Raw genomic sequence first — 23,586 nt, 5'->3', positions numbered from 1 at the left:
GCTCCTTCAACGTGAAGGAGCAGTGGCTCTACTCCAAGCTCCTCACACATGACCGAGCTTCTCACCCCGTCTGTAATGGAGACACCAGCCACCCTCCTGAGGAAATCCCTCCCTTCGTCACACGTGTCATTCTCTCTGTTAACTGCTTTGTTTGTCTGGAGTTGAATTTGTGTACGTGACACCTGGCAGTGTCCTTGCGTAGCTTAACTTCTACTGTGTCCACAACTGCTATTCTTAGGCACACCTTTTTGTTTTTACTGACTGTGAGAACGTGATCCAGACATATGAGGACAGCTGGAGACTTTTAGGAGGAAGCAGGAATATGGATGAATTTTATTTGCTCTATTTAAAACACGACACAATGTAAACGTTACAATCCAGTACTACACATGGTGGCAGTATACTTCAGCTTTAGAGAATCTGAATGTCAACACCACCGCCAGTGGGGGTTTTTTCTTATCTTACTTGCGAGTGCTGCCAAAGTCCACAGAATTGACCGTTCCTCCGGGTTTCTTCCAGCCGATCAGGTACTTGGAGGTGGCTCCTTGGCGGGGATAGAAGCTCTTAGGTCCTGTGGACTGGGAGTTCTGGGAAGTGGGCGAGGTGGAGGCTGTGGGTGCCTCCTCCTGGGGATACATGGAACTGCAGCCTCGTCCCATCGGACTTTCTGAGTGACCGGAACTGAGTGTGCTGCAGGAGGGAACACACAGGGGTGTGTTACCAGACAACAAGCACCAAAATAAGTTAATGAATAACTTGAAGGTCTCCTCGGTCACAGCGTTATCATTTAATTTGCTGCCAACATGCCAAACCTCTGAACCATTGAAGCATTACTGTATTTGTTGAATCAATGCGGTGCATTTTTGCAAACAATTAACTAAAATGAAACAACCTCGGACACATAAGTAATTTCTCTGTCCTTGAATTTTCAAGCAGTAGATTTTTTCAGCGTGTACTCGTTCTACAAAACAAAGTCTGTCTGCCGGTGCAGTTATTTCTGCCTCAGCGAAGAAAAGAGCAGGCAAAGGAAGTGGGATTTGGAAGAGGTGCAGCAGTGAGGAGCGAACACGGTGCATTTCTACCAACTTCAAGCTCTTTCTTTCCATCGTGCCAAGAGATTGAGGTGCATCATGCAAATACAAAAACCACACACAGTTCATTCTTCTTTGCCTTTGTTAATGCCTAACCGCAGAGCTGCAGACTTTTCCATCTAGGACAGTGCAGGATAAACCTGGACTACAATGAATCACTGTTGAGGTTTTTTTGTTGTTGTTTTTTAATGTATAAATTCCTCAGCTGCCTATACGCTGACACTAACAGAACAGCACCTGGAGTGAGAGCTGCTTTCAGGATGCACGGCCTTCACTGGAATCTCGCTGCCTCCAACAGGAACCAGGGAGTCTGCGGCGGGAGGCGACGTGTTGGTTGTCCTCTGGCCTCCTGCCTGGTCGTCCTGCCAGGACGGGGTTTTGTCTTTGTCCCTGAAGGCACCAATGGAGGAGTTTGTACTGCTCTGTGTGGCGGTTAAAGACGTGGCGTCGATGCCGCTGTCTGTGGAGATCCCCTGAAAGTATCCATTGAGCTCATGGTCACTCCGCAGCGCTGACCGCGAGCAACTTCGTACCACTTCTCATCGCTGTGGGCGGAGCTGGAAGCATTGCTGGAGAGCGTGTTGCTGTTCGACTGGCTGGATGAATAAGAAGCATCCGCCTGACAATAAATAAGAAAATTAAAATCAACATGGCATCTTTTCAAAGTCAGCCTCCAGGTTGTTGAGCTGCAGATATCTGAGTGTGTATCAGACTGATGTCCGGCTGCAAGTATGCCAATCGATAAAAAGGATCTTTGACCACTTTCTAGTGTTGGATAAGAACCGTTTTTATTGGTTACAGTAACACAGATGTAACAATTATGTCGGTCGTCATCTAAGCACAGCCATTTGTGATGATGTCATGGTTGTAGACGACTGTTGCAGTTACGCAAGCTGATTGGCAAAAATGTAACGACGCTGACCGATAATAACGTGCAACTTTTGCCAAACCTACATTGTATAAATATCACACTGCACCTACACTGTGTCACACTGTGTGATTCTGTGTGAAACATGGGGAATGACTCAGCGTTAAATAAATATTTTAGAGAACCTGATGCACAGAAGCATCACCTTAGTGCTCTTGTTTGGAGACACGTGGCCGCTCTGCTCTGCTGCCTGGAGTCGAGGCATCATCACCTTGGAGACCACAGGATCTGGACCAGGTACAGAAATTTCTCGTGAGGTCTGCAGAATTCAGTTCTTTGGCGTGACCGTCGTCATGAATCGGTCTTACCGCTGCTGATTTTATCGCCCACTCTGCAGGCTGCTTCCCCCTCTTTAGCTTTGGTCCATCCAACCGTAACGATGCTTCCTGCTTTGACACCATGGACCACGTCACATGCAGGCTGCCGTCCAGAGGACATTGGGGACTGGCAGTTATTATTACACCTGGGAGAGAGAGAGATGACGAAGGAGACGGGCGTTGGTGAACAGTGCGACTCCCTCTTGGCTGCCATCCTGCGTAAGCTGCAGTGAGGTTGAACTTACCCATCAGGCCGGACTTCTGTCTCGAGTGGTTTGAGCACACAGTGCCGCTGTCTGTGTAGGGGAGGTTGGCGGCGGAGTTTGCGTTGTGCGCTGTGCGGCCCATCACGATGGAGCAGGCGAGAGCATAGTTGTCATTCCCTGGAGAATATCTGTGAGGAGAGAACAGAAACTCAGTCCAGCTGTGACTGAGCGAGTCTGCAAGCATCACCGTGGAACTTTTGATATTGTGTCACCTTTTGGGGTTGAGGGGTCGCCCTTCGCTGGACACACTGCGGGGGAGAGCAGCGTTACGGTCTGTGAATTCTGAAGGTGGAGCCTTGATCAGTGTCCCCGCTGTACCCGCAGGCCGTGTCTGGGGACTGGATGAGGTCCGTGGCCACTTGGCGTTGTTGTTGGCGCGGAACGGGAACTTCAGTTCATACGGCATGCCCTCCTTATGGTTCTTATAGTCAACCAGAGGCATGTGGTAGATTTCTGAGCAGCCTCTGGTGGAAGGTTATACGTTCAGAAAAAGATGGAAAAAAAACCCCAACACTATTTGTAATAAACACGTAATTCTTCTTCTAAAACTAAAGCAAGCTGTCATTTAGAGCTGCAACTGTCAATTACTTCAATGACTGAGTATTCAAACAATACAGGGCAAGTGTCGGAGTGTGCACTGGTATCACATGCTGCTGCATCTACCAGTCTGCAGAACCACCTTAAATCCTGGACAGCAACCACCCAGGCAGACACCCACAGCAATAACATTGTAAACCAATACATTTTACAGTTCATTAAATGAGAAAATCCTTGATTGGGCGCAAGGACAGATGGAAAATTCATTTTTTTTCTCTCTATGTTGATTGCTAGGATTCAAACAAACCTGTCTCCACTCTCAACCTTAACATCTGGTGTCAAAAACATGCTGAAATATGGGAATTTTACGGTGTACTAGATTGTCACTCGGACAGTTAGCTGTTCACATTATTTGTGCAAAGTGTTAACTGGTAATGGTCGGTCTCTGACTTACCAAGGGAGGATACATCAGCGTCAATTACACTTAAATATGAGTATTGTAAAACTCTATCCTTGTATGACTTTTCTATAAATGAACAGAAAGGTGTCAGAGGGACACTGCAAACCCTGCACAAGCACACTAAATGTGTTTTGCAGACTTTAGTGACATATACCACGTAATAACAAATAACTGATTGACGTACAGTTTGGATCGCCTCTCAAGCCCTATTAGTTGTGGCGATATCCTGGAAAATCAGACATGAGAATGAGACATACTGAGAAAACCCTAAAGCAAGCGGGCGTCTGGGCCCCGCTGTAGGAGCTCCTGGAATTTTAAGCAAAGCAGACGCATTTTAAGCTTTATTCTGGCAGCCAAGCAAACACTTGAAAAAGTCAGGAATACTTCACACAGACCATCCTAAAAGAATCCAGATTTCAGGAAAAATCCTGAAAATTCTCATGACTGAAAAAGTCATGAGACCCATATTTTTGATGACCTTGTGTCTGAACTTTGACCAGTCTCCTCCCATGGTAATCATCTGCAGATATTCACAGCAGATTTTCACATTTGGTGCATGTGTGCACGGTGTGCACCACATGCACACAAACTATTACAATGCTCTGTGCTGTAATAAATCTCAGAGGTTTTTTTTTTTTTTTTTTTAATTTCAACTTAAATTTCACAACCCTACCATCTTTGTCACACATCCACAGATCCTGCCTGTCCACTCTACCTTCTTGGCGTGGAGTCCTCGTGGGGCGGAATGATGACCACCTTGACAGTGACGGAGGTTCGGAGGAGGTCGATCATCTGCTCATGGGACAGCGACGCTACAGCCACCTTGCAAATCTCCACCAATCGGCTGCCCTGCCTGAGACCAGCTTGCCAGGCGTAGCCGTAAGGCTCCACCTCGGCCACGATGCCCTCAAAGTTGACGTGAAAGCCCAGTTGGCCCAAAGCGTTGCGGCGCAGGGTCATCTCCGTCGTTTGGCTGCCCTTCGTCAACAGCTGCAGGGCACAGACTGAGAGCAGGTACGAAATAAAAATGTGCCACGTGTGAGACATTCAGGTAACCTTATATTATTCCATGCAAGCACATATTTTAGAAGAAAGTTCTTCTCATACGAGCACTGCACACAAGCTGAGACATGATCTGACACCAGCTGTGAACACAAAAACCCTCCATTTGAACAGTAAGAGTTACTATTATTATCCGCCCTCTTGAAGCAGAGTTCAGCTTCAACCTTTACGCTGTAACATAAATAAACAAATAAATACAATGACCTATTATACCCGGTGAATGGAATCTTAACTTCTTTACCATCATCTCAAACTGCACCAACAAATACCACTGACCCTCACCCCACTGTGGAACCCTCACCAAATTAATATCTAACATCATTAGCATGATTTACTTTTATAGACAGCAGTAAGACAACACTAGCAAAGGATTAGCATGAGTGCATAACTTGCTAACTGCATAATTTGCATATGGATGCTAGTCTGCCGATTATAGATGGATATCTACAGTAGTGTTCAGAATAATAGTAGTGCTATGTGACTAAAAAGATGAACCCAGGTTTTGAGTATAAAAATTACAAATTAATGCCTCTCAGATGTGAGAAATCATGAAAAAACTGTGGTTATACAAATAAATACTAGTTTAGTGATTCACAGGATTGCCTAAAAAGCAGTTTGAACATAATAGTTCTGAGCTTGTAGCGTCAACAGAAGATGCTACTATATTGTGAACACCCCCCTTTTCTACTTTTTTTTTTACTAATAGCCCAATTTCATAGCCTTAAGAGTGTGCATATCATGAATGCTTGGTCTTGTTGGATTTGTGAGAATCTACTGAATCTACTGGTACCTTGTTCCCATGTAACAATAAGAAATATACTCAAAACCTGGATTAATCTTTTTAGTCACATAGCACTACTATTATCTGAACACTACTGTATCAGCAAATGCCACATATGGACTATGTTTCTGTAGCGCATTTCCATCTGATGCAGCTGTTCAGTGCTTTACAGTGATGCTTCACATTCATCCACTCACACACCCCATGCACTGATATCAGAATATTGCCTATGAAAGGTGCTCAACTTGCACACTAGCAGTAACGTCAGGATTAAGAACCTTGCTCAAGGTGCCTTCATGATTTTCCAGGCTGATGGTTTTTCAAACTGAGGATCATCTCTAACCTCGAGATCTGGAACTAGGTCAGAACTGCTTTTGTGGGCGATATAACATGTGACACACACCCTCCAATTATTACTCAAACTGCAGTTTGTTCTTTGTTATCACACTGAAATTAACCAGACCATCAGATCTGGAAGCATACACTGGTGGAGTGCATCGCATGGACAACCAGCCCATCCCTAACTCTTGGAAGTAACTATCTGTCTGCTGCAGATGGGTAAAAGGTGGGTGTCCCTTTGGGCTTGTGCAGCTGCTGGAGTCCTCAACTCTGAAGAATGATAGCTCATGCCCAGAAAAAGGAACAACATAGCCACAATCCTCCTCCCACTCCTCAAGACTGACTAATGAACCGCACGTTTGGCACAAAGTCATTCCAGTCATTGGTACCCAAGAATCCTCCAAAGAGAACCGGTACCAAAGACATCTAGTCAACACCTTAGGTCTCTGGTCAGCATCTTAGTCACTCAACCACACATTAAGACCCTAAAGACTTCTGCCTCATCACCAAACACATCTGTCCAGTCACCTCGTGACAAAACGCCCTAAATCTGCACTTCTACTGCTGCCTTAATTTGTTCTTATACATTAAAAACCCAGATATTGACACTATGTAGCTGTAATTTTAGTGTTTTATCTATTTCAGACTCATCATTCAATCGACTTCAACAAATGTTCTCAGCCCAATAAATCTGAGAAAACGCTGCAAAACCTGGCAGAATATTAACAACAAGAGATAAACACCCGATGAACGTGACGTTACTCACCTCCAGTCTTTTCACAACCTCTCCAAAGTCTTCTGTGTTGTTATTGATGGAACGCAGTGACACACTTTCACCGTGCTCATAGTAGATCTTCATTGAGGCGGGGCTCCCTGTCGACCAACCAATCACATCACGGGTGGCACAATTAAACACGACGGCCTTCATCTCCTGATCCAGTAGGATGATGAAGTCGTTGGAAACAGCCAATAGGCACTCGCGCTCAGCACCGGCCACCTGGTCCTCCGCATGAACCTGCCAGGTAACCGCCCCCAGGCTTCGAAGCTCCACCCCACTGTACGGACGAGTCTTTTCTCGTCGTTTATGTGCCAGAGAGATGAAGGGGAACTTTCCAGCTGGTTCTACTGTAGTATTGGTGACGTGACGCTCCGCTAAGTCACGCAGGTACTCCTGCCGTGTGCGAGTTGCCATAGCACCAAACTTATCAGACTTGTGCGCAGCGTTCTCTGCGTTAATGATTTTGGCCAAGAGGAAGTCCCTAAAGACTGTAGACTTCGGGAAGGTGACGCCTTTGGGGATTGGTGGACCGAAGGAGGGAACGTCCTGGGAACGAGTGACAGCCACACTGCAAGGGAAGGAAAGAGAGGGGTTAAAGGTCACTGCTACAGTGCGCAAATAACAAGAGCAGGAAAAAACTGCAGATACTCAATACCACTGCTCTGTTCTAGATTTTTAAGAAAAGCATGCGTGAAATCAGCCTGGCGCTCGTTGAATTCAACCACATCCTCACTACGAATTTTGTTTTTGTTTGTTTTATTAAAACATGCCTAAAGTTCGACCACATTGTCTACGTGCATGGAGATTATGCCAGGTCCATATCAGTTTCTACTGTGTTCCTACTACATTGCACAGGTTTTAACTGTGTCCACCCAGTATGTGGCTATTATTTATATTTAGAAAGGCCGCATATTTTGCAGCTTTTTCTTTTTTTATGTCTCACCTGGTGTTTTATATGTAACTGTGATCCACATTTAACCAAGACAAATGTCTAAAATTTTCTTGGCAGTTGCAGTAGTATTTCTGACAAGCATAATACCACCTTGACTCACCCACACAACTCACGGAGGCAGTGTGCACCAATGCACTTTTCAAGTAGCATAATTAAATTCTAGTATTATATTGGAATAGATGGTAGACAAAATGTGAATGAATGATGCGAGCCCAAAGAGCAAACTGGCTTGCAAAAAAAAAAAAATCAATAAATTCAAAAATTGCAGGAACAACTTTGTGGTTTTCCTTTAGGTATTGTTGCCTTTGACCCTTTTGACTTGTGAATATAAAGGAGGATGTCGGACACGTTATGTGCAAAGCTCTCCTCCTGTTACTCTCTACGGCTCCTATTGTAACGGCACACAATAGCTGTCTGGGAGATTCAATGAATTAGTAAACAGGTGCAGATAATGACTCTCCCTTGTGTTGTTGATAAAAATGTGTTTTGACAAAGCACAGTTTTGAGGTATACTTTTTCTAACTTATATGCTTAATTATTAAGCAAAGCCCAAAAGCTGGATGTGTACAGCTTTCACTGTGAAGTAGAAGCCTGGGCTTGAACAAGTTGGCGTGTCAGTCCTGACATGTCTCCATCCAGTCCATTAAACAGATAACACACTCATTGCCTGTAGCTGAAATCTTTCAAAGTACGCCTGACTTCACCCGGGTTTCAAATTCTTTACATCCAATCCAGTGCTGACACGCTGCCACTCTCTGCTACATCTTGGTATGGATGAGCGGCGCTGAAGCACAAACAGCCAACATTCCAAAACAAAGACAGAGTTATGCAATCACACTCACATGGGCCAGCGTGGGTGAAAGCAGCAGATTAGCACCTAGCTGGCCCCGGGCCATTTACTCCTCTAATGCTCTGGACTGGCAAAACAAACCCTGATTGTTATTCATATCTCAGCAGCAAGTAACAACACGCCAGGGGAGATCATCACTGGGTGACGGAAACATTTATTTTTTGTAACGACCTTAATTTCCATCACAATATGTCATTTAGTCATATGAATAACTGAAAGAAAGGATTTTCTTTGTTCCCCTCCATGTTATGACGTCACTAACCGAACTAGAAGTCAGCACGGTGACACAGTCAGTAATGCTTCACATCACACTCTTGCTTCACATCAGGAAGGTTCTGGGTTGAAGCTCACCAAAGGCTATTTTCTTTGGACACCTGAAGTTCCATCAAGAAGGACACCTGGCGTAAAAGATGTACCAAATCGAGATACCAGTGCACACTGGATCCACTGGAGCAACATGGAAGCAACCACAAGTAGGATGCAGATGAATTCTGAAGAATGTCTAAGTATCTCCAGCACCCAACAGCAGCTTATGTGATTGTTTGCACATAAATTGTGTACAGTACACATCACGAATAGTGAAAGGTTGGTTAAATTTTGGGATAGATCCAGCCCGACTGAAAACCTTTTCTTTCCTCATACTGAAATAATATGTCTTAGACAACCAAAGAGGAATACATTCCCTGCACAAATACTGAGAAACCAAAGTTTACAGCCACAAGTCTGTCTGTTGGGGAAGGTAATAACAGTTGACCACGATAATAACCCCGGCAGAGGTATCAAAGTTTACCTTCTATGTTCTATAGTTAGAGATCAGCTATAATCCACCAAGTTCTGGATATAATTCATCAATACAAACACATAATCCACCAAGTTCTGGATATAATTCATCAACACAAACACATAATCCACCAAGTTCTGGATATAATTCATCAACACAAACACAAATCCATTACCTCCAACAACACACCAAAATACAAGTTGTTTAATTAAATAAATACATCTATAACTTACCTTCTGACTTCCCTGAAAATCAACAAGCTACAGGTTGTTGCGATTGCAATGAATGTAGAACAAAAAATATATTCTGGGGCAGGACCTCGTGCTACAATCCAACAGTTACTCCTTAACAGTCCTATTTTCTTGACAAGGTTTTTCCCACCAACTTCCAGAAAGACAAGTCCCACAGTGAAGATTGCAGACAAGCCCACGAAGACTTAAAGAATGGTGCCTAGATCCACAGAGTAGAACCTAAAGGCTGGGTGTGAGCGGCTTTGGGTGGGGAAAACCAGAGCGTTCTTACATATTCGGTGTCTCGTGCATCTCCATTTCATCCATAAGGCAAACCAGGAGAACCAGCATTTCCCCCTCTCTTATTCAAAACACTTCCCGACTATTAAACAAAGCGTGCTAAAGCTTTAAGGCAAATACGAGGTTGAACACAAGAGTCCACTAGCTGATGCGTTGAATGACCTCACTGAGACAAAAAAAAAAAGCAAAGGGGCTTGAAATAAAGGACCCGGAATCTGATTCTGGTGTGAGTGGAGAGACGAATCCCGGCTATCCGTTCCTGAGGTGGACTCTGCGAGCTCTGAGGGACTTGGCTCTCAAAAATCCTACCCACTTACAGGAACGTCCGGTTGAAGAGAGCACTTCAAGTGCGTCGTGCTAACTCTTTGAGACCACTCTGGCTCACGCTGCCCAAAGGCATAGTGGCAGCCAGCGAGCGGAGGAGAAGTGGGCGGGGGAGGGCACGGATTATACAAGAGCGTGGCGCTGTGAGTGTGCACGGGCAAGCGTGTGTAAGTGAGAATGAGCTAGAAAAGAAAGACGAATGAGCAAGAAAGAGACAGGAAGTAGGGCGTGTGTGTGGGTGTGTGTGGTTGGTATAGAATATTGTGCAGGAGCTGAAGTGGTGATGCGTAACAATTCTAGTCTGACTGTCGTGAAGCCATGAAGAAGAAAAGAGGCGCTGAAAAAAACAGGATAATGGTCACGCAGAAGGCTTTCATGATCTACCACTTATGCCTCCCAGTCAAAGCTTTTGTTTTAATGCCAGCTGTCTTTCTATCTGTAACTGCCAGGGCTTGCATGAGCCATCTGCACGCAGTCCACAATGTTGACAGGGCCTTTGTTGCATGGCTGTAGTACCTGTTTGGAGCCCTTGAGCCCAGATGATGGACGTATGTTTTGCCCCTCGTGTCTTGGGATTGGACACCTGAGGGAAGCCCTGACTGGCGATGCCTGCGTTAATTGTACCAGCATGCCACTGGCAGAGAGATCTGCTAGACTTGCGGCATTGGAAAGTGGAATGTCTAGTGTGACTTTGGCCTCCAGCCCCAGGAAGGAACCAAAGCGCCATAAACGCCCACATGCAGGAACCCCTTCTGCTAAGAAGGTTACTCATGACTATGCTTTGGCTGAAAAGATCGAAACGTTGACTTCTGAGTTTGCTCAGATTAAGTCCTTGCTTCTGAATCTACAGCCTAGGGATGCCGTGAGAGTTCCTGTTGTCCCTAATGAGGCTGATCAGACCAATGTAGTTACTCAGCAGGAGGAAGATGTCATGTCTATTGCTGCGACTGATTCCTTGTACATGACAAGTGATATAAACTGTGTGAAGGATCAGGATGAGAGGGGTGTTTCTTCAAGCCATTCATTAGTTGGCTCTCACACATCTGAGGCAGAGTCCCTGCCGCAAACCGGACCTGGACTCTCCTTTGTCAAGCAAGCTGTTCAGTTGGATTTATCCAGGCTTGGGATCGACAATCCCCCTCGGAAACCACCGCTTCAAGTGCCTTTTTCAAAGTCACTCAGAAGCCTGAGTTCAACGTTCCAGTTTCACAGCCATATATCGAGGAGCTCCACCGATGTTGGGCGGACCCCAAATCATTGACCCATCTATCACAGGACTGCAGAGCCATTAGCTCTATGTGTGATTCGGCGCAGTATGGTCTGAACCATATGCCCGCCGTTGACAGCATTATTGCGAACCTGGTTGTGGCTCCGGCTGATGCTGCTCGGCCGGATGCCTGCTGCCCACGACCTCAGTGTAGGGTCACTGATGACCCCCTCACCAAAAGCTATGACATAGCTGCTCGCATCGGTCGCCTAGGCAACTCACTGTCCCATTTAGCCCTTGCCCTCTCAAAGTCTTTGAGGGATGTAGAGGTTGATGACGCTACGCAAAGTCTTAGTGATGCCTCACTCCAAACCTTTGCTTATATGTCCAGAGAGTTTGGCAGACTGATGTCAACCCTTACCATCACTAGACGTCAGATGTGGCTTGCGCAGTCCCCCCCTGTCCGAATCCTGCAGAGGCACACTCCGTTCACTGCTGGCTCTTCCAGGCCAAGTGTTAGGACCTGCGGCCCAACAAACTTTGGAGCGTGCTGTTGAGGCTAGTAAATCTCGGCGACAGTTTGTTGACCTACACCGGTCTTCCAGACCTCAGCCAGTCAGATGTGCTACAGCTTTTCACTCTACATCCAGGCTCCCGCCGACTCCCAGAGGTGCACGTGCTTTCGCAGTTGAGGGCCAGCTCTCCCAGCGGCCTGCCTTTTCGGGAGCCTATGGGCAGACCCCCCGAGAACTGAACGGTTTCACAGAGCTTCCAGTAATCACACCCAGAGGTCCTCAGGGATGCGAGGCAGAGGTGGTCGGGTCTGACTGCCAACGTTTGCCCCCCAGCCGTTTTTCACGAAATCATCTCAGCCACTGGGGGGCTCAAGTTCAAGACCCATGGGTCATTTCAACCTTGTTCGAGGGTTACAGAATTCAGTTCAGATGTTGTCCTCCAAAGTTCAATGGGGTGAGGATGACTGTTGTTTCCGACTTGGTGCAGTCTGCCGCCCTACAACGGGAGATTTTGGAACTCCTGGAGAAGGGGGCCATAGAGCCAGTTCACAGTTCAGACCAGCTCAGGGGGTTCTACTCAATTTACTTCCTTGTTCCAAAGAAGGATGGCGGCTTTCGTCCTATCTTCGATATCCGACGTCTGAATCGTTATATCAAAGTGCTGCAGTTTCACATGCTCTGCACAGTAGACGTCCTTCAAAGTATCACACCAGGAGACTGGTTCACAAGTGTCGACTTAAAGGACGTCTATTTCCATGTGCCAGTGGCGCCTCATCACAGGCAGTTTCTCTACATTGATGGCCGGTCAGTGAGTTCACATCTCTTAGTGTGTAGTTTTTTGAAAGGTGCTCTATGTTTGCGGCCTCCAAGGCTTGTACGTGTACCTTCATGGGACCTTCCTCTAGTCCTGGAGGGTTTAAGCCTATCCCCTTTCGAACCAGTTGAAAGTGCTGATCTTAAATGGGTGTCAGTGAAGACTGCCTTTCTACTTGCACCATCTTCAGCTAAGTGGGTGGGAGAGCTCCATGCCCTATCAGTAGCTGGGGACTGTTTGCGATGGAATTCTGACGGATCTGGGGTTACGCTGTGGCCTAATCCATCCATTTTACCCAAGAGAATTTCAACCTTTCATGTTAACCAGCCAGTTTCCTTGGCTGTGTATGCCCCGCATTCTGATCCAGGATTATCTGTTTCAGGTTCCCTGTGTCCTGTCCGAATGCTGAAGCAGTACATTAGTGCGACTGCCAGGATCTGAAAAACGGATGCCCTGTTTGTGTGTTACGGTGATCACAAAAGAGGCTGTGCTGTCTCAAAGCAGCGACTCTCACATTGGGTCGTGGATGCCATTTTACAAGTATACAAGTCCAGAGGTCTTCAGCCTCCTAAGGTTACATGCTATTCCACCAGAGGGGTGTCCACCTCCTGGGCTGCACTGAGAGGTGTCCCTTTGACTGATATTTGTGCTGCTGCTATGTGGGCTTCGTCCTGTACCTTCGCCCGCTATTACAGACTGAATGTGGCTGCTCTTCCTGCGGTGACTTCGGCGGTGTTGTCTGCCTCCACTCCCCACTGCTGATGCGAGGTGAGTGTGACTCTTCATGACCTTGTTGGTATTAAGTCATCCAGGTGCTAAAGCACCGCCCTCTGGCGATTAGGAGGAATGAAATAGAACGAGAGTTACGAATGTAACTACGGTTCTATGAATTCCGGATGACCGCCAGAGGTGCTTGTCACTCAGAGTCTTGCGAGTTCATTCCGAAAAGAAGCCAGCGCTGGGTGCGTCTGGTATATAAAGACAACCAGTGACGTCACCCAGGTCACATTCAATGGTGTGACTTTGTTGGTATATATTCTCGACCTCTGTGCTGCGCACATGTAGTTATCCAGGTGCTAAAGCACCGCCCTCTGGCGGTCATCCGGAATTCATAGAACCATAGTTACATTCGTAACTCTCGATTTAATTAAAATACCTTAATTCTACATGTGATTTAAAATTTTGGTTAAAACGTTTTGAACGGCCCAGATCCTGTGTTTATTTTCCTGTGAAAAATAAAATCTACATCCTTCAGAGCCCTGAATAACCATCATATCGATTACGGAAAGAATCATCGTGAGATAGAGAGCTGCGAATTGTACCTTTCTTCAGGCTGGGCCCACAGTGGTGAGGAGTCCACTGAGCTCTGCTTAAAAAACAACAACCTTTCCAGACTTTTGTTGAGCGATTTGCTCATTCCGAATGACTCTGTACCCAAAGCAGCCAATCAAAGGCTGCTTGGTTGCTAGGTCACGCTGGGTTGCCAAATGGCGCCAAAACTGACCAAAAGTAAAAGCAGCTTAAGTCTAGCTGAGTTATTTTTCTCTGACTTTATCTTTACCATCAAATAAGCAGAAGCCGTTATTGTCACTGAACATTCATGGATACATTCAATGAAATTTCTCCTCTGCATTTAACCTATTAATGACAGTTAAACACAATCCAACCACTAGGAGCAGTTGGCAGCCACAGTCCGGCACCTGGGGGTGTTTGATGGTAAGATGAAAGTGAAGTGCCCGGAAGAAACCCACACAGACACGCAGAGGACATGAAAACTCCACACAGAAAGGAACTGGGTATGTATTAGCAGTAGCAGTAGTAGTAGCAATAATAACAGTAATAATACTAATACACCAACCTGTAACATGTGCTGTCAGAGCAGGGGTTGTGCACACGGACAATGATAAAGACGTGCTGAAAGTGAGAGCGAACAGCCTTGGGGGTGAAAGGGTGAGCACCAGGCTCCTGGAACACGATGGTGACGATATCGTTCCCTATGTGGCGTTTCCTCAGCAACTAATCATTAGAAAACAATATTTTTCAAAAAACATAACTTAAAATATGACAGAAAGGACATAAAAAAGAGGCAAGACTGTGCATTTCCTAGAAATCGGCATGCAAATCAAGTACAATATCTGATCAATGACACTCCTGTAAGACTTTCTTTGAAATCCATTGTTCCCAAACAAAAGAAGTGTAAACTGGACGTCCATACTCAACCTGTTGTTTATTGTTGGGCGTGTAAGGCAACAGTGTCGACACGTGGAACATGATCTCATAGTCCTTGTATGTTGTGTACAGCGAATGCGTGCCTGTGGAATCCGCTGCAGGAAAAATACCAATACAAAGGTGAGAACAAAAAAAGAGCCCAATCCGTCTCTGTCAGACGTGCATTCTGTGCAAGTCAGGATGCAATTTCACCACAGCCAAAACAAAGAGCCAACAATGGGACAGTAACGGCTGAACTGTCAAAACCAGTGCTCAGAGCTATTTCAACACATAGGCAGTTACTTTGATAACAAAAATATTTAACAGGTGTTTGACTCATGCACGGAGCTCAGCAGAAGGGGAGGGGGAGGCACAGATCACTTCCGATCGTGGCCTGTGACACTGCTGTACCACCCACCCCGAGTAACCATGACTGTTTTTACTTTGCACTTCTAATTTTTACAACTCCCCCCTAAAGGATATTTGGTAACTGCTAAGGGGAGCTTGGACCCACAGTTTGGGAAACAATAATGTAAGCGGTGTCCTCTTCATTTGATATTAGAATTGAGAACAGTGAGAAATGTTTACAAATGGCAGAGATGAGGCCGTAACTAGTTACTTCATTCAATCAACAGAACCATTTTGTTGATTTAGATGAGTACTGCAAAACATTTAAGCAAACACACAACATCCATGACTCAATTTGATCATTATACTCACATAAAGTGAGGAAGGAATAATAATAATAACAATAATAATAATAATCTAATTTAGCTGTTGACCACTTAAATGGGGAAGCAACCACAACAACAATTCCAGAGAATTTCCTGTTATGACCAGAAGACACCAAAAGAAGAACAGAGAAAGACAATGCGGCTCGCTGCGTTTTTTTTGGTCACTGTAACAAAAGATTACATTGATTGTGTCACAAATCTGACCAGAAAAAAAGTTGTAGCAAGAAGAAATGTTTGACTAAAAGTGAGATAAAGGAGCAAAGTTCAAGTGCCATAAAACACAAACACAAACCAGGGACATATAAAATTCTACCAAGAACCAGCAATAAAAGTCAAACTCTCACTTCATTACTGAAACTAGCTTCAAGACTACAGCGACGAAAGGTCATAAAAGCTCACAATCTAATACCAGAGTCCTCCAACATTTACATTTATGCTGCAAGTTACCAATTGAACAAACGGTTCAAACAATATACTGCACTGTGCAAGAAAATGCTCCAAAAAATCCTGAAATGCTTCTAAATGTATCCTAAACATTTTATAGCAAACAGCACTGAGCAGTAAAGACAAAGCAATGCAAATATCTTCATGCAAAACTTCAAAGTAGTCAGTTTTTTTTTTTATTTACTGTAATCTTGAACAGTCCTGAGATTTTAGTACAAGTATTTACTGATGTATAAGATGCAGTGGAATTGAATGCACAACCATACACATAGCCAATGAAAGAACATGAAAATACATTAATAATTCTCTCTTTGTATTAAGGTAGCTAATAGTTATTATGTATAATGCACACCTAATATATAGGTTTTATAAATTGAGGAGAAAAAGTGCATCGTTGCACTAATATTTGTGGCAGCCACAGACTGAAACCTCCATGTTGCAGAAAGATCATCTGAAGGTCTCTGTCAGTACTTTCTAGGGAAAAGCTGAACCCCCCCCACCCCCCCCACCCCCCAAAAATAGGGCCAGATTCAGAAAATGTTTGTTTTTCTTTAAGTGAGTGTGTCTGTGTACGGGTTCATGTGTGGGAGGCGTTACTTTTGGTGTCCAGCTGGGCTCTGTACTTGCTGAAGCCCTTTAGGCGGACCTTCTCGCCCAGCAGCTGGAGGAACTCTTCCAGGGCGGGACCAGCCGTCTCGTTGTTGTACATTTCCTCCTCAGTGCTCTGACCTGCTCGGCAGTACATCACTCCCACCTTCACCTGGAAACTCAGCTGGGGATCGGGACAAGACCAAACAGCTGTCAAATATGAAAATCATCATTTGATAAACATGCACATTCCTGACATGTCCAGCAGGTGCCACTGTTCAGTGTTTTTCTTTTGACAGAATCTGGAGTTCTGAACCACAGGTGATGCAAAAGTTTTGAAACCTTGAAAAGCTGTTTTGAGCTCACTATCACAAATCTGCAGTAGCAACAACAAGTTTTGTTATAATCCCCAGTTAACACTCATCTTCAACCGCTTATCCAAGATCGGGTCTTGGAGGGAGGAGTCTATCCCAGCAGTCATAGGGCGTGAGGCAGGGTACACCCTGGACAGGCCACCAGTCTGTCGCAGGAGCACATACAGACAAACAAAAATTCACACCCACACACAGCTACGGACAATTTAAAGTTTCCAATCACCTAACCTGCATGTCTTTGGATGTGGGAGGAAACCAGAGCACCCAGAGAGAACCCACGCAAACTCCCCACAGAAAGGCCAGAGGTGGGAATCAATCCTGTGACCTTCTCACTATGAGGCAACAGAGCTATCCACTAATCCACCGTCCCAAGTCACACATTCTATCCAATTAAATTCGGTTTTACTTCCATCTTCTGTTGTATATTTCAACCCATATTTGCCCACATACCGGACAAAATGTATCTCCAGATCGACTAATATCTCACTCAGTTGCTTTCTGACTGATGTGATGCATCAAATTTAATCACCATCTTATGACATAATCCTGAATAAGACAGTATTTACTGTTTTTGGGTTATTGTCTACACAAATGGGCTGGGATGGAATAACTCATGCACTCACTCATCTGCATTTTTGCTCTGCAAGCACTATGCTGTTCCCAGCACAGAGACTAAAATCCTTCTCATTTGAATAACAGGACAATATTTTCATGTTGAAGTTTAACAAATGTTTGATCTATAAAACACACTTTGATTTCCAGAAGCAGTGTGCAGTTTGAGAGACTACTTTGTTGATGCATGTTGTTAGCAAATGTGTTGGTCTTTAGCACTTATAGCATGGAATTAGCATTAAGAAAGTGGTGTAAATGTGCTGGTAACAGCTGTGTACTGAATGAAGTCCACATAAAAGCTCTTCAACAAGCAAGATAAGTGGGCCTGGCTTTTTGTTTACAAGTGGATTAACACAGCCATGACATTAACCCTGAAACATCCATGAAAGAGTTTCTGGTCAGACACAGTGGAAAGGTACACTAAATTTCAGAGAGTCACTCCTCTGGTGGTCACAATTACAAGTGAAACATGCCGACCATCAAACTTCCCTGAGGTATTAGTGCGATAACCCTGTCTACCAAGATTCACCTTGATACATGAAGTCTTTCTAACGATATCACGTCCACATTGACCACACAGACAGACGCACATGGAGTCCAGCAATTCCTGAACCTGATCTGCCTTCCTCAATACAGGAAAATATATTGTGGAACAATCAAATTACGGATTATATCACAATCCCTGAACTGTGCATGGAACCAAACACATGCGTGTCTTAGTACAAGTTTCAGCTTTAATTCTCTTTTTTATTTTTTAATACTTTCAAATGCAATGGTTTCTCCTCCTACCCCTTGTTCATCCAGTTTCATCAGCTGCTCCGTGACCTTTGGTGTGTTGAGAGCCAATCTGAGGCAGGACAGATCCAGTTCAGGGAGAAGATACTCCAAAACTTCTTTAGTGGGCAGTCCTCTGGACGTGCCGTGCTTGGAAGTGGAAGGTACTGCATCCTCCAGGATAGAACCTCGAAGAGTTGTTAGCTACCAAGGATAGATAGAGAAGATTAAAACTCACAGTGTGAGAGAAGAATGAATAAATCTCAGAAACCCTCCATGAGTTTTGGTCTTTCTTGATGGACCACTGATTGGGGGGGGGGACGACACCTGTACGAACAGATTCTTGTTAAATTAACAAGGAGTAAGAAGGGGTGTGACGTGACAACTTGACAGAGTGTTCTGAATACACGCTCATCATTGTTCTGGACTTAATCACTTTCTATCAAAAGCAGATGGACTATTTGCTCCTTTGACCTTGAGACTTGTTGGAGAAAAATGGGATCGTCTTCACAATGGTCTTGTGTTTCCCACATTTCTGGGATGGGCATTTTATGACACTCCGATCTGGATTGTTTGGGTTCAGTCACAAACAGACTCAATCTGTGCTCACATCAGTGAAGGAAAACTTATTTCGCACACGTTTCCTGCATTGTTACGCACGTGACACATTCAACAAGTACTGGTTGGAGGAAGCGCGCTGCACTGAAAGATCAATTTTGTTGAACTTCAATTTTGCTCCGCAGCAGTCAAAAAGTGTAGAATGGAATGGTGACTGTGTTTGTAATGAGGGAGGAGCTGATGCTAATGCATGCATGTTGGATGCAACACAGTCAGTGATGTGCAGCGCCAACAACAGGTCTGGAGGAGTAAACATCTGCACGGACAAAAATGCAAGACTGCAATAATGTGAAGTGACCTTTCTGCAAATGCCTTTACCCTCTGTTTTAGGTCCACAATACAAAACCAGAAACTACTAGTTAACACTACAATAGCCTGAGTACTTTTACTGAAACAGAGATGTGAGCTTTGACGTTGTGGGGCACTGACAGGCTTGGAAACTTGACTGCAACTACTGATGTTTATTCACTGCTGATACTGAGAGACAGCTGAATAGTTCAGGGGCCGGTTGCATAATAGCAAGCAAAGTCTGATTTCCTCGTGAGCTTCGTCTTCCTCACTTGAATTTGTTCTTTAGTCACCATGCAGCGTCTCGATATGCCGGGATTAATGACTGAAATACAGGACATTTGGTCATAGCAAGGCAGGGAATGGAACCATTATAATGGAATGGACAGTCCATTTGTATAGTTTGTAAAGTGTGACAAACTGAAACACAAACTGTCACAAGTGAACACGTCTCTGCAAGTCATTTTCACCGGTTATTCTGTGGAATTAGTACTCAGTAATCTTAACACTTTACAATAAGGGCACATTAATTATGTAATAAACATTAACTAACAGTGAATTAAGACCTGTGTTTAATAATCATTTAATAAGAATATTAATTGATATAATATTTAATAATACATAAAAATATCAAACACTAAACAAATGTAACACCATTTCTTCATGCTCATTACTGTAATAACTAACATGACTACAATTACTAAACAGTTAACATGCAAGTCACTTGTAGGAAATGCTTATGACTGCATTAACTAACACAAATGCCATTAATAAGTGAATATTAAACACATTAATTATTTTCGCTGTTAATGTTTATTACTGCATTAACTAACGTCAACACCATTAATAAATGATTACTAAACATTTAACACATAATTCACTGATAAGAAATGTTTATTTCTTCATTATTTAACATGAACATCAGTAATAAAGGATTATTAAACATAGTTTAAGCTTGATGAACTGTTTGGTTAAATGGGAAGTAGACGCCATTTAGCGGTAAATAGCGCATTTCCATCTGAATCAGAAAGTCAACACGCACACATGTGAAAAGCGATTGTGTGCTTATGTAAAACACGCCTGAGCAAAACACTAAAATGTAGCATAAACACAACCATCAATCTGGTCAGCAGACAGTTACACAGCCTTTGAAGTGTAATTGCTGCTTATGGACCGGTGTGATGTGGTATTGCGGTTGGCCTACAGGCACAATAGCGCATTATGGCTGACCTCGCTGGTTCTAAAGATGAGGCGATAGTTATACTGCTGCCCGTGGTCTTTTTCTTCCTCCAGCTTCTCCCTGCGCAAGCTCACTGCCACTGGACCCAACGTTTCATCTACCCCGAAGTAGTTCCAGTGCTCTAAGGTCAAATAAGTGACATATAAACAGGCAGGATTACAAAACATCTGTGGAGACACGACTGTTTTAATGATTCATTCATAGTTTATGCTAACTGAGAGGACACTGAATGAAATGGATCATACCTCTTAGGTAGAAGAACTTCCTGTAATAGTAAGCTCCCAGATCCACATGTTCCACAATATACTGCTTGCCCTTGTCGCTGGTCGTACTTGGGCCGTCCTTTGGTCCCTCGAGTACTGCTACTCCAGCATTGGTGCAATGCGTGCTTACAGATGTGTCGTACACATTTCCTTCTCCACTCACATTTGCTGAGCTACCGCTAACTGTGCCACCACCTATATACCCTTGATACACTGCTCCACCTGCTCCCATTCTGCATCTTCCATTTCTGTCAGTACCTATCTCATTGCGGAAGCAAGGGCAGCTTAGCAGCATTTCATTGCTTTGCTCAGCTTCCGTGTCCAGGCCAGGGCTGTCCCTCGAATTAAGCTCTTCTTGGCTGCCACTTGGGGAGCTATAAGGCAAGCTGTGGGTGGATGAGAGGGTGGAGGTAGCTGAGGCGACAGCAGCAGCTGATGCACCAGTGGTAGTGTTCTTTCGCTTGCCAGCAGTCTGACGCAACTGAGTGACTTCATTGAGGTCAAAGAGCATACTCTGAACATCGTAGTGGGCAAAGCCCTTCGGACACACCCAAGGCTTAAGAGGGGGCGCCAGGTCCTCTGTTCTGCTATCTTCTGCATCAGAACCTGCTCTGGGAGAGTCTGACTCACCTCGCACATGCCTAAGTTTGCGGAATATAGATTCACCCCCTGTCTCAGATTTAGTGCGTCTCTTTGGGGGCTTATCTCTGTCCTTGGTTTTAGGAGGCTGGCTGTCCATGACGTCCTCCTGAAGCTCAATGCTAGCTTGCTTGGCCTGCAACATGTCCTCAAGTTTTGCTGGAGCAGGACTGCGCTGGTCAACCTTCTCCCCTTGATAGCCCTTAAGCATTTCAAAGAAGCTCTCTCCAGATGGTCCATGCTGATCAATTGAAGAGGTGCTCCCATATTCGCGGTGGACAGGGGACCACTTGGCTCCAGGTGGGGGACCCCAGTCCTCACCACTGTCACCACTGCCTTCCATCTCACCAACTGTCATGTCACTGTTGCTGCGTTGATGAATGCGTCTTTGCCGTGCATTCTTTTGTGCAGAGCCTCGGTAATCTGAAGGCGACAGGTAGCTGTTGTCAGGGCTGTAATTGTTAGCCTGGGCCTGGGCTCGATTTTTCAAAGTGTTGTGGATGTTACGCAGCATTGATGAGTCCTGAGGGGACATTATATGACCTAACTTGATGTGACTTTTTCCAGTGGCGGGAGCACCAGGGTTTTCAGACTCAACAGTGGTGTGCCATACAGGTCCTGTAACCTCTTTCCTTGGGGGCCAGTCGGCCACCCGTGCCCGAACACCCATTTTAGGCACACCTATGTTCACTACACCATGAACATTGTCTGTGCGGGATGGCAGTGCCCCTCCATTAGCCATCCGGAGATGGCGGGTGTAAAACTCATCAGTGGCAGGAACTGTACCCCCAACAGTGCGCTCCATGGGTGGGCACTTCAGGCTGGTCATGACACTAGTGCCAAAGGCTAAAGGCACTCAAATAGACATGGCTGCCTCTGGGATGTGATGCCAATCCCTGACTTCATTAGTAAATTGATTGTCTGGACCAACAAGTGAAGTGGGGGAAGCAGATTTGGGGCCTGCCCACCTCTTCAGCATTCAAATCAGCATGCTGAGTGTTGATACTTCCACTCCAAATATGAACTCCTAGAGGGGGGAAAACCCAGAAAGAAACAGGTAAATAACAGAAGGATCCTCAGAGAGTGTATACCTCAACCAAGGCCAAAAACACATCTTGTGCCATTATGAAAGTGGGTTCCTTATGACATCAGAAAGAACCCTTTATCACTTTATCAGATGGTTTAAATTCTAGCTGTAAGCAGATTTCAAAATGTAACTGTCATTTCTTGACCCAAAGGCCAGTCCGTCACCAATACCACATTCATACTTTCTTCAAGTAGACCTGCATTGAAATAAATGTGGTCAGATTTCAGAAAGAAATAGCTGATATGTATTTATAAGACCCTTGTGAATGCAGTAAAGTAAATCTGTAAGCCCAAATTTGTAATTCAGCTGAGAAATCTTCGTTTAAAAATGACAAATTTGCAGCTAAAATTTAGCCCTCTGTGAAAACAGTTTGTACAGCCGTATCATTTCCATGACGTCAGGGACAAGACGACGCGCTCCCGCCTTCAGTCCGATCCCGCATTGAAATTGATTTTATCTGTTAGTAATGTTACTTATACACGTCCTGGTTTCAACATCCAAACGTATGCTGCAATGAATGTGAGATACAGATCTGTGTGCTCAGATCAGCAACGACATCGACAGCGGGCGCCGTTCTTCCTCTCCCGCTCTCTGCCTCCGCTACGCTCGCTGTTTTAATGCGAAGCGGCCGGTACACCTGTTGCTGCAAGGACAGACTTCTTGCGGAAAAATCCACAGCACCGCACATCTCGGCAATCGGAGCCCCAGAGCTCCATGGACGCTGAGAGAGGTTTATATATTTTTAATGACTGGGATTCTTTGAGGGTCTCGCATCCATATCCCGCGATGGTACCGGAGGCGAAAGACAGTAGATTTTCAGTGGGACACCACTCAATCAAACGGGCGTATGAAAAAGTCCCCCAAAATAATTTTCAAGCACAAATAAAAGAAATGTGTACTCACCAAGCGTACCGCAAGACAATATGAAGTTTTAAAAAAAGTAGATCCTTCCGTATAAGACAAGAAAAAGGTGCAGATGCAAACTGACGTAAATCCACAAATTACAACTGCTGCAATGCATGCTGGGAGAGGGTCTTGTCCGTGACATCTCGGCAGAGTCCATGATGAGAGGGGACAATTTGCGGAGGGCTAAATATTAGCTGTAAATTTGTCATTTTCAAATGAAGATTTCTCCGTTGAATGACAGATCTGGGCTTGCAGATTTACTTTACTACATTCAGAAGG

The 23,586-nt window shown here is 44.8% G+C and overlaps 1 protein-coding gene across 1 annotated transcript in view; it reads right to left on the bottom strand.

Moving 5' to 3' along the window:
* Positions 1-23,586, bottom strand: part of LOC117531944 (signal-induced proliferation-associated 1-like protein 1) — a 128,188-nt gene that overhangs the window by 39,499 nt on the left and 65,103 nt on the right. The window contains 15 exon segments of the mRNA XM_034195131.1: positions 466-690; positions 1,329-1,551; positions 1,608-1,710; positions 2,165-2,230; positions 2,328-2,482; positions 2,582-2,730; positions 2,815-3,066; positions 4,315-4,589; positions 6,548-7,127; positions 14,391-14,548; positions 14,753-14,856; positions 16,516-16,690; positions 18,282-18,470; positions 20,403-20,533; positions 20,658-22,341. Coding sequence (XP_034051022.1) covers positions 466-690; positions 1,329-1,551; positions 1,608-1,710; positions 2,165-2,230; positions 2,328-2,482; positions 2,582-2,730; positions 2,815-3,066; positions 4,315-4,589; positions 6,548-7,127; positions 14,391-14,548; positions 14,753-14,856; positions 16,516-16,690; positions 18,282-18,470; positions 20,403-20,533; positions 20,658-22,143 — 4,271 coding nt within the window. The 5' untranslated portion in view covers positions 22,144-22,341.

Source organism: Thalassophryne amazonica, chromosome 19, assembly GCF_902500255.1.
Source record: "Thalassophryne amazonica chromosome 19, fThaAma1.1, whole genome shotgun sequence".
In the NCBI taxonomy this organism is placed as follows: Eukaryota; Metazoa; Chordata; class Actinopteri; order Batrachoidiformes; family Batrachoididae; genus Thalassophryne; species Thalassophryne amazonica.
This window is presented reverse-complemented; position numbering and strand designations above follow the sequence as displayed.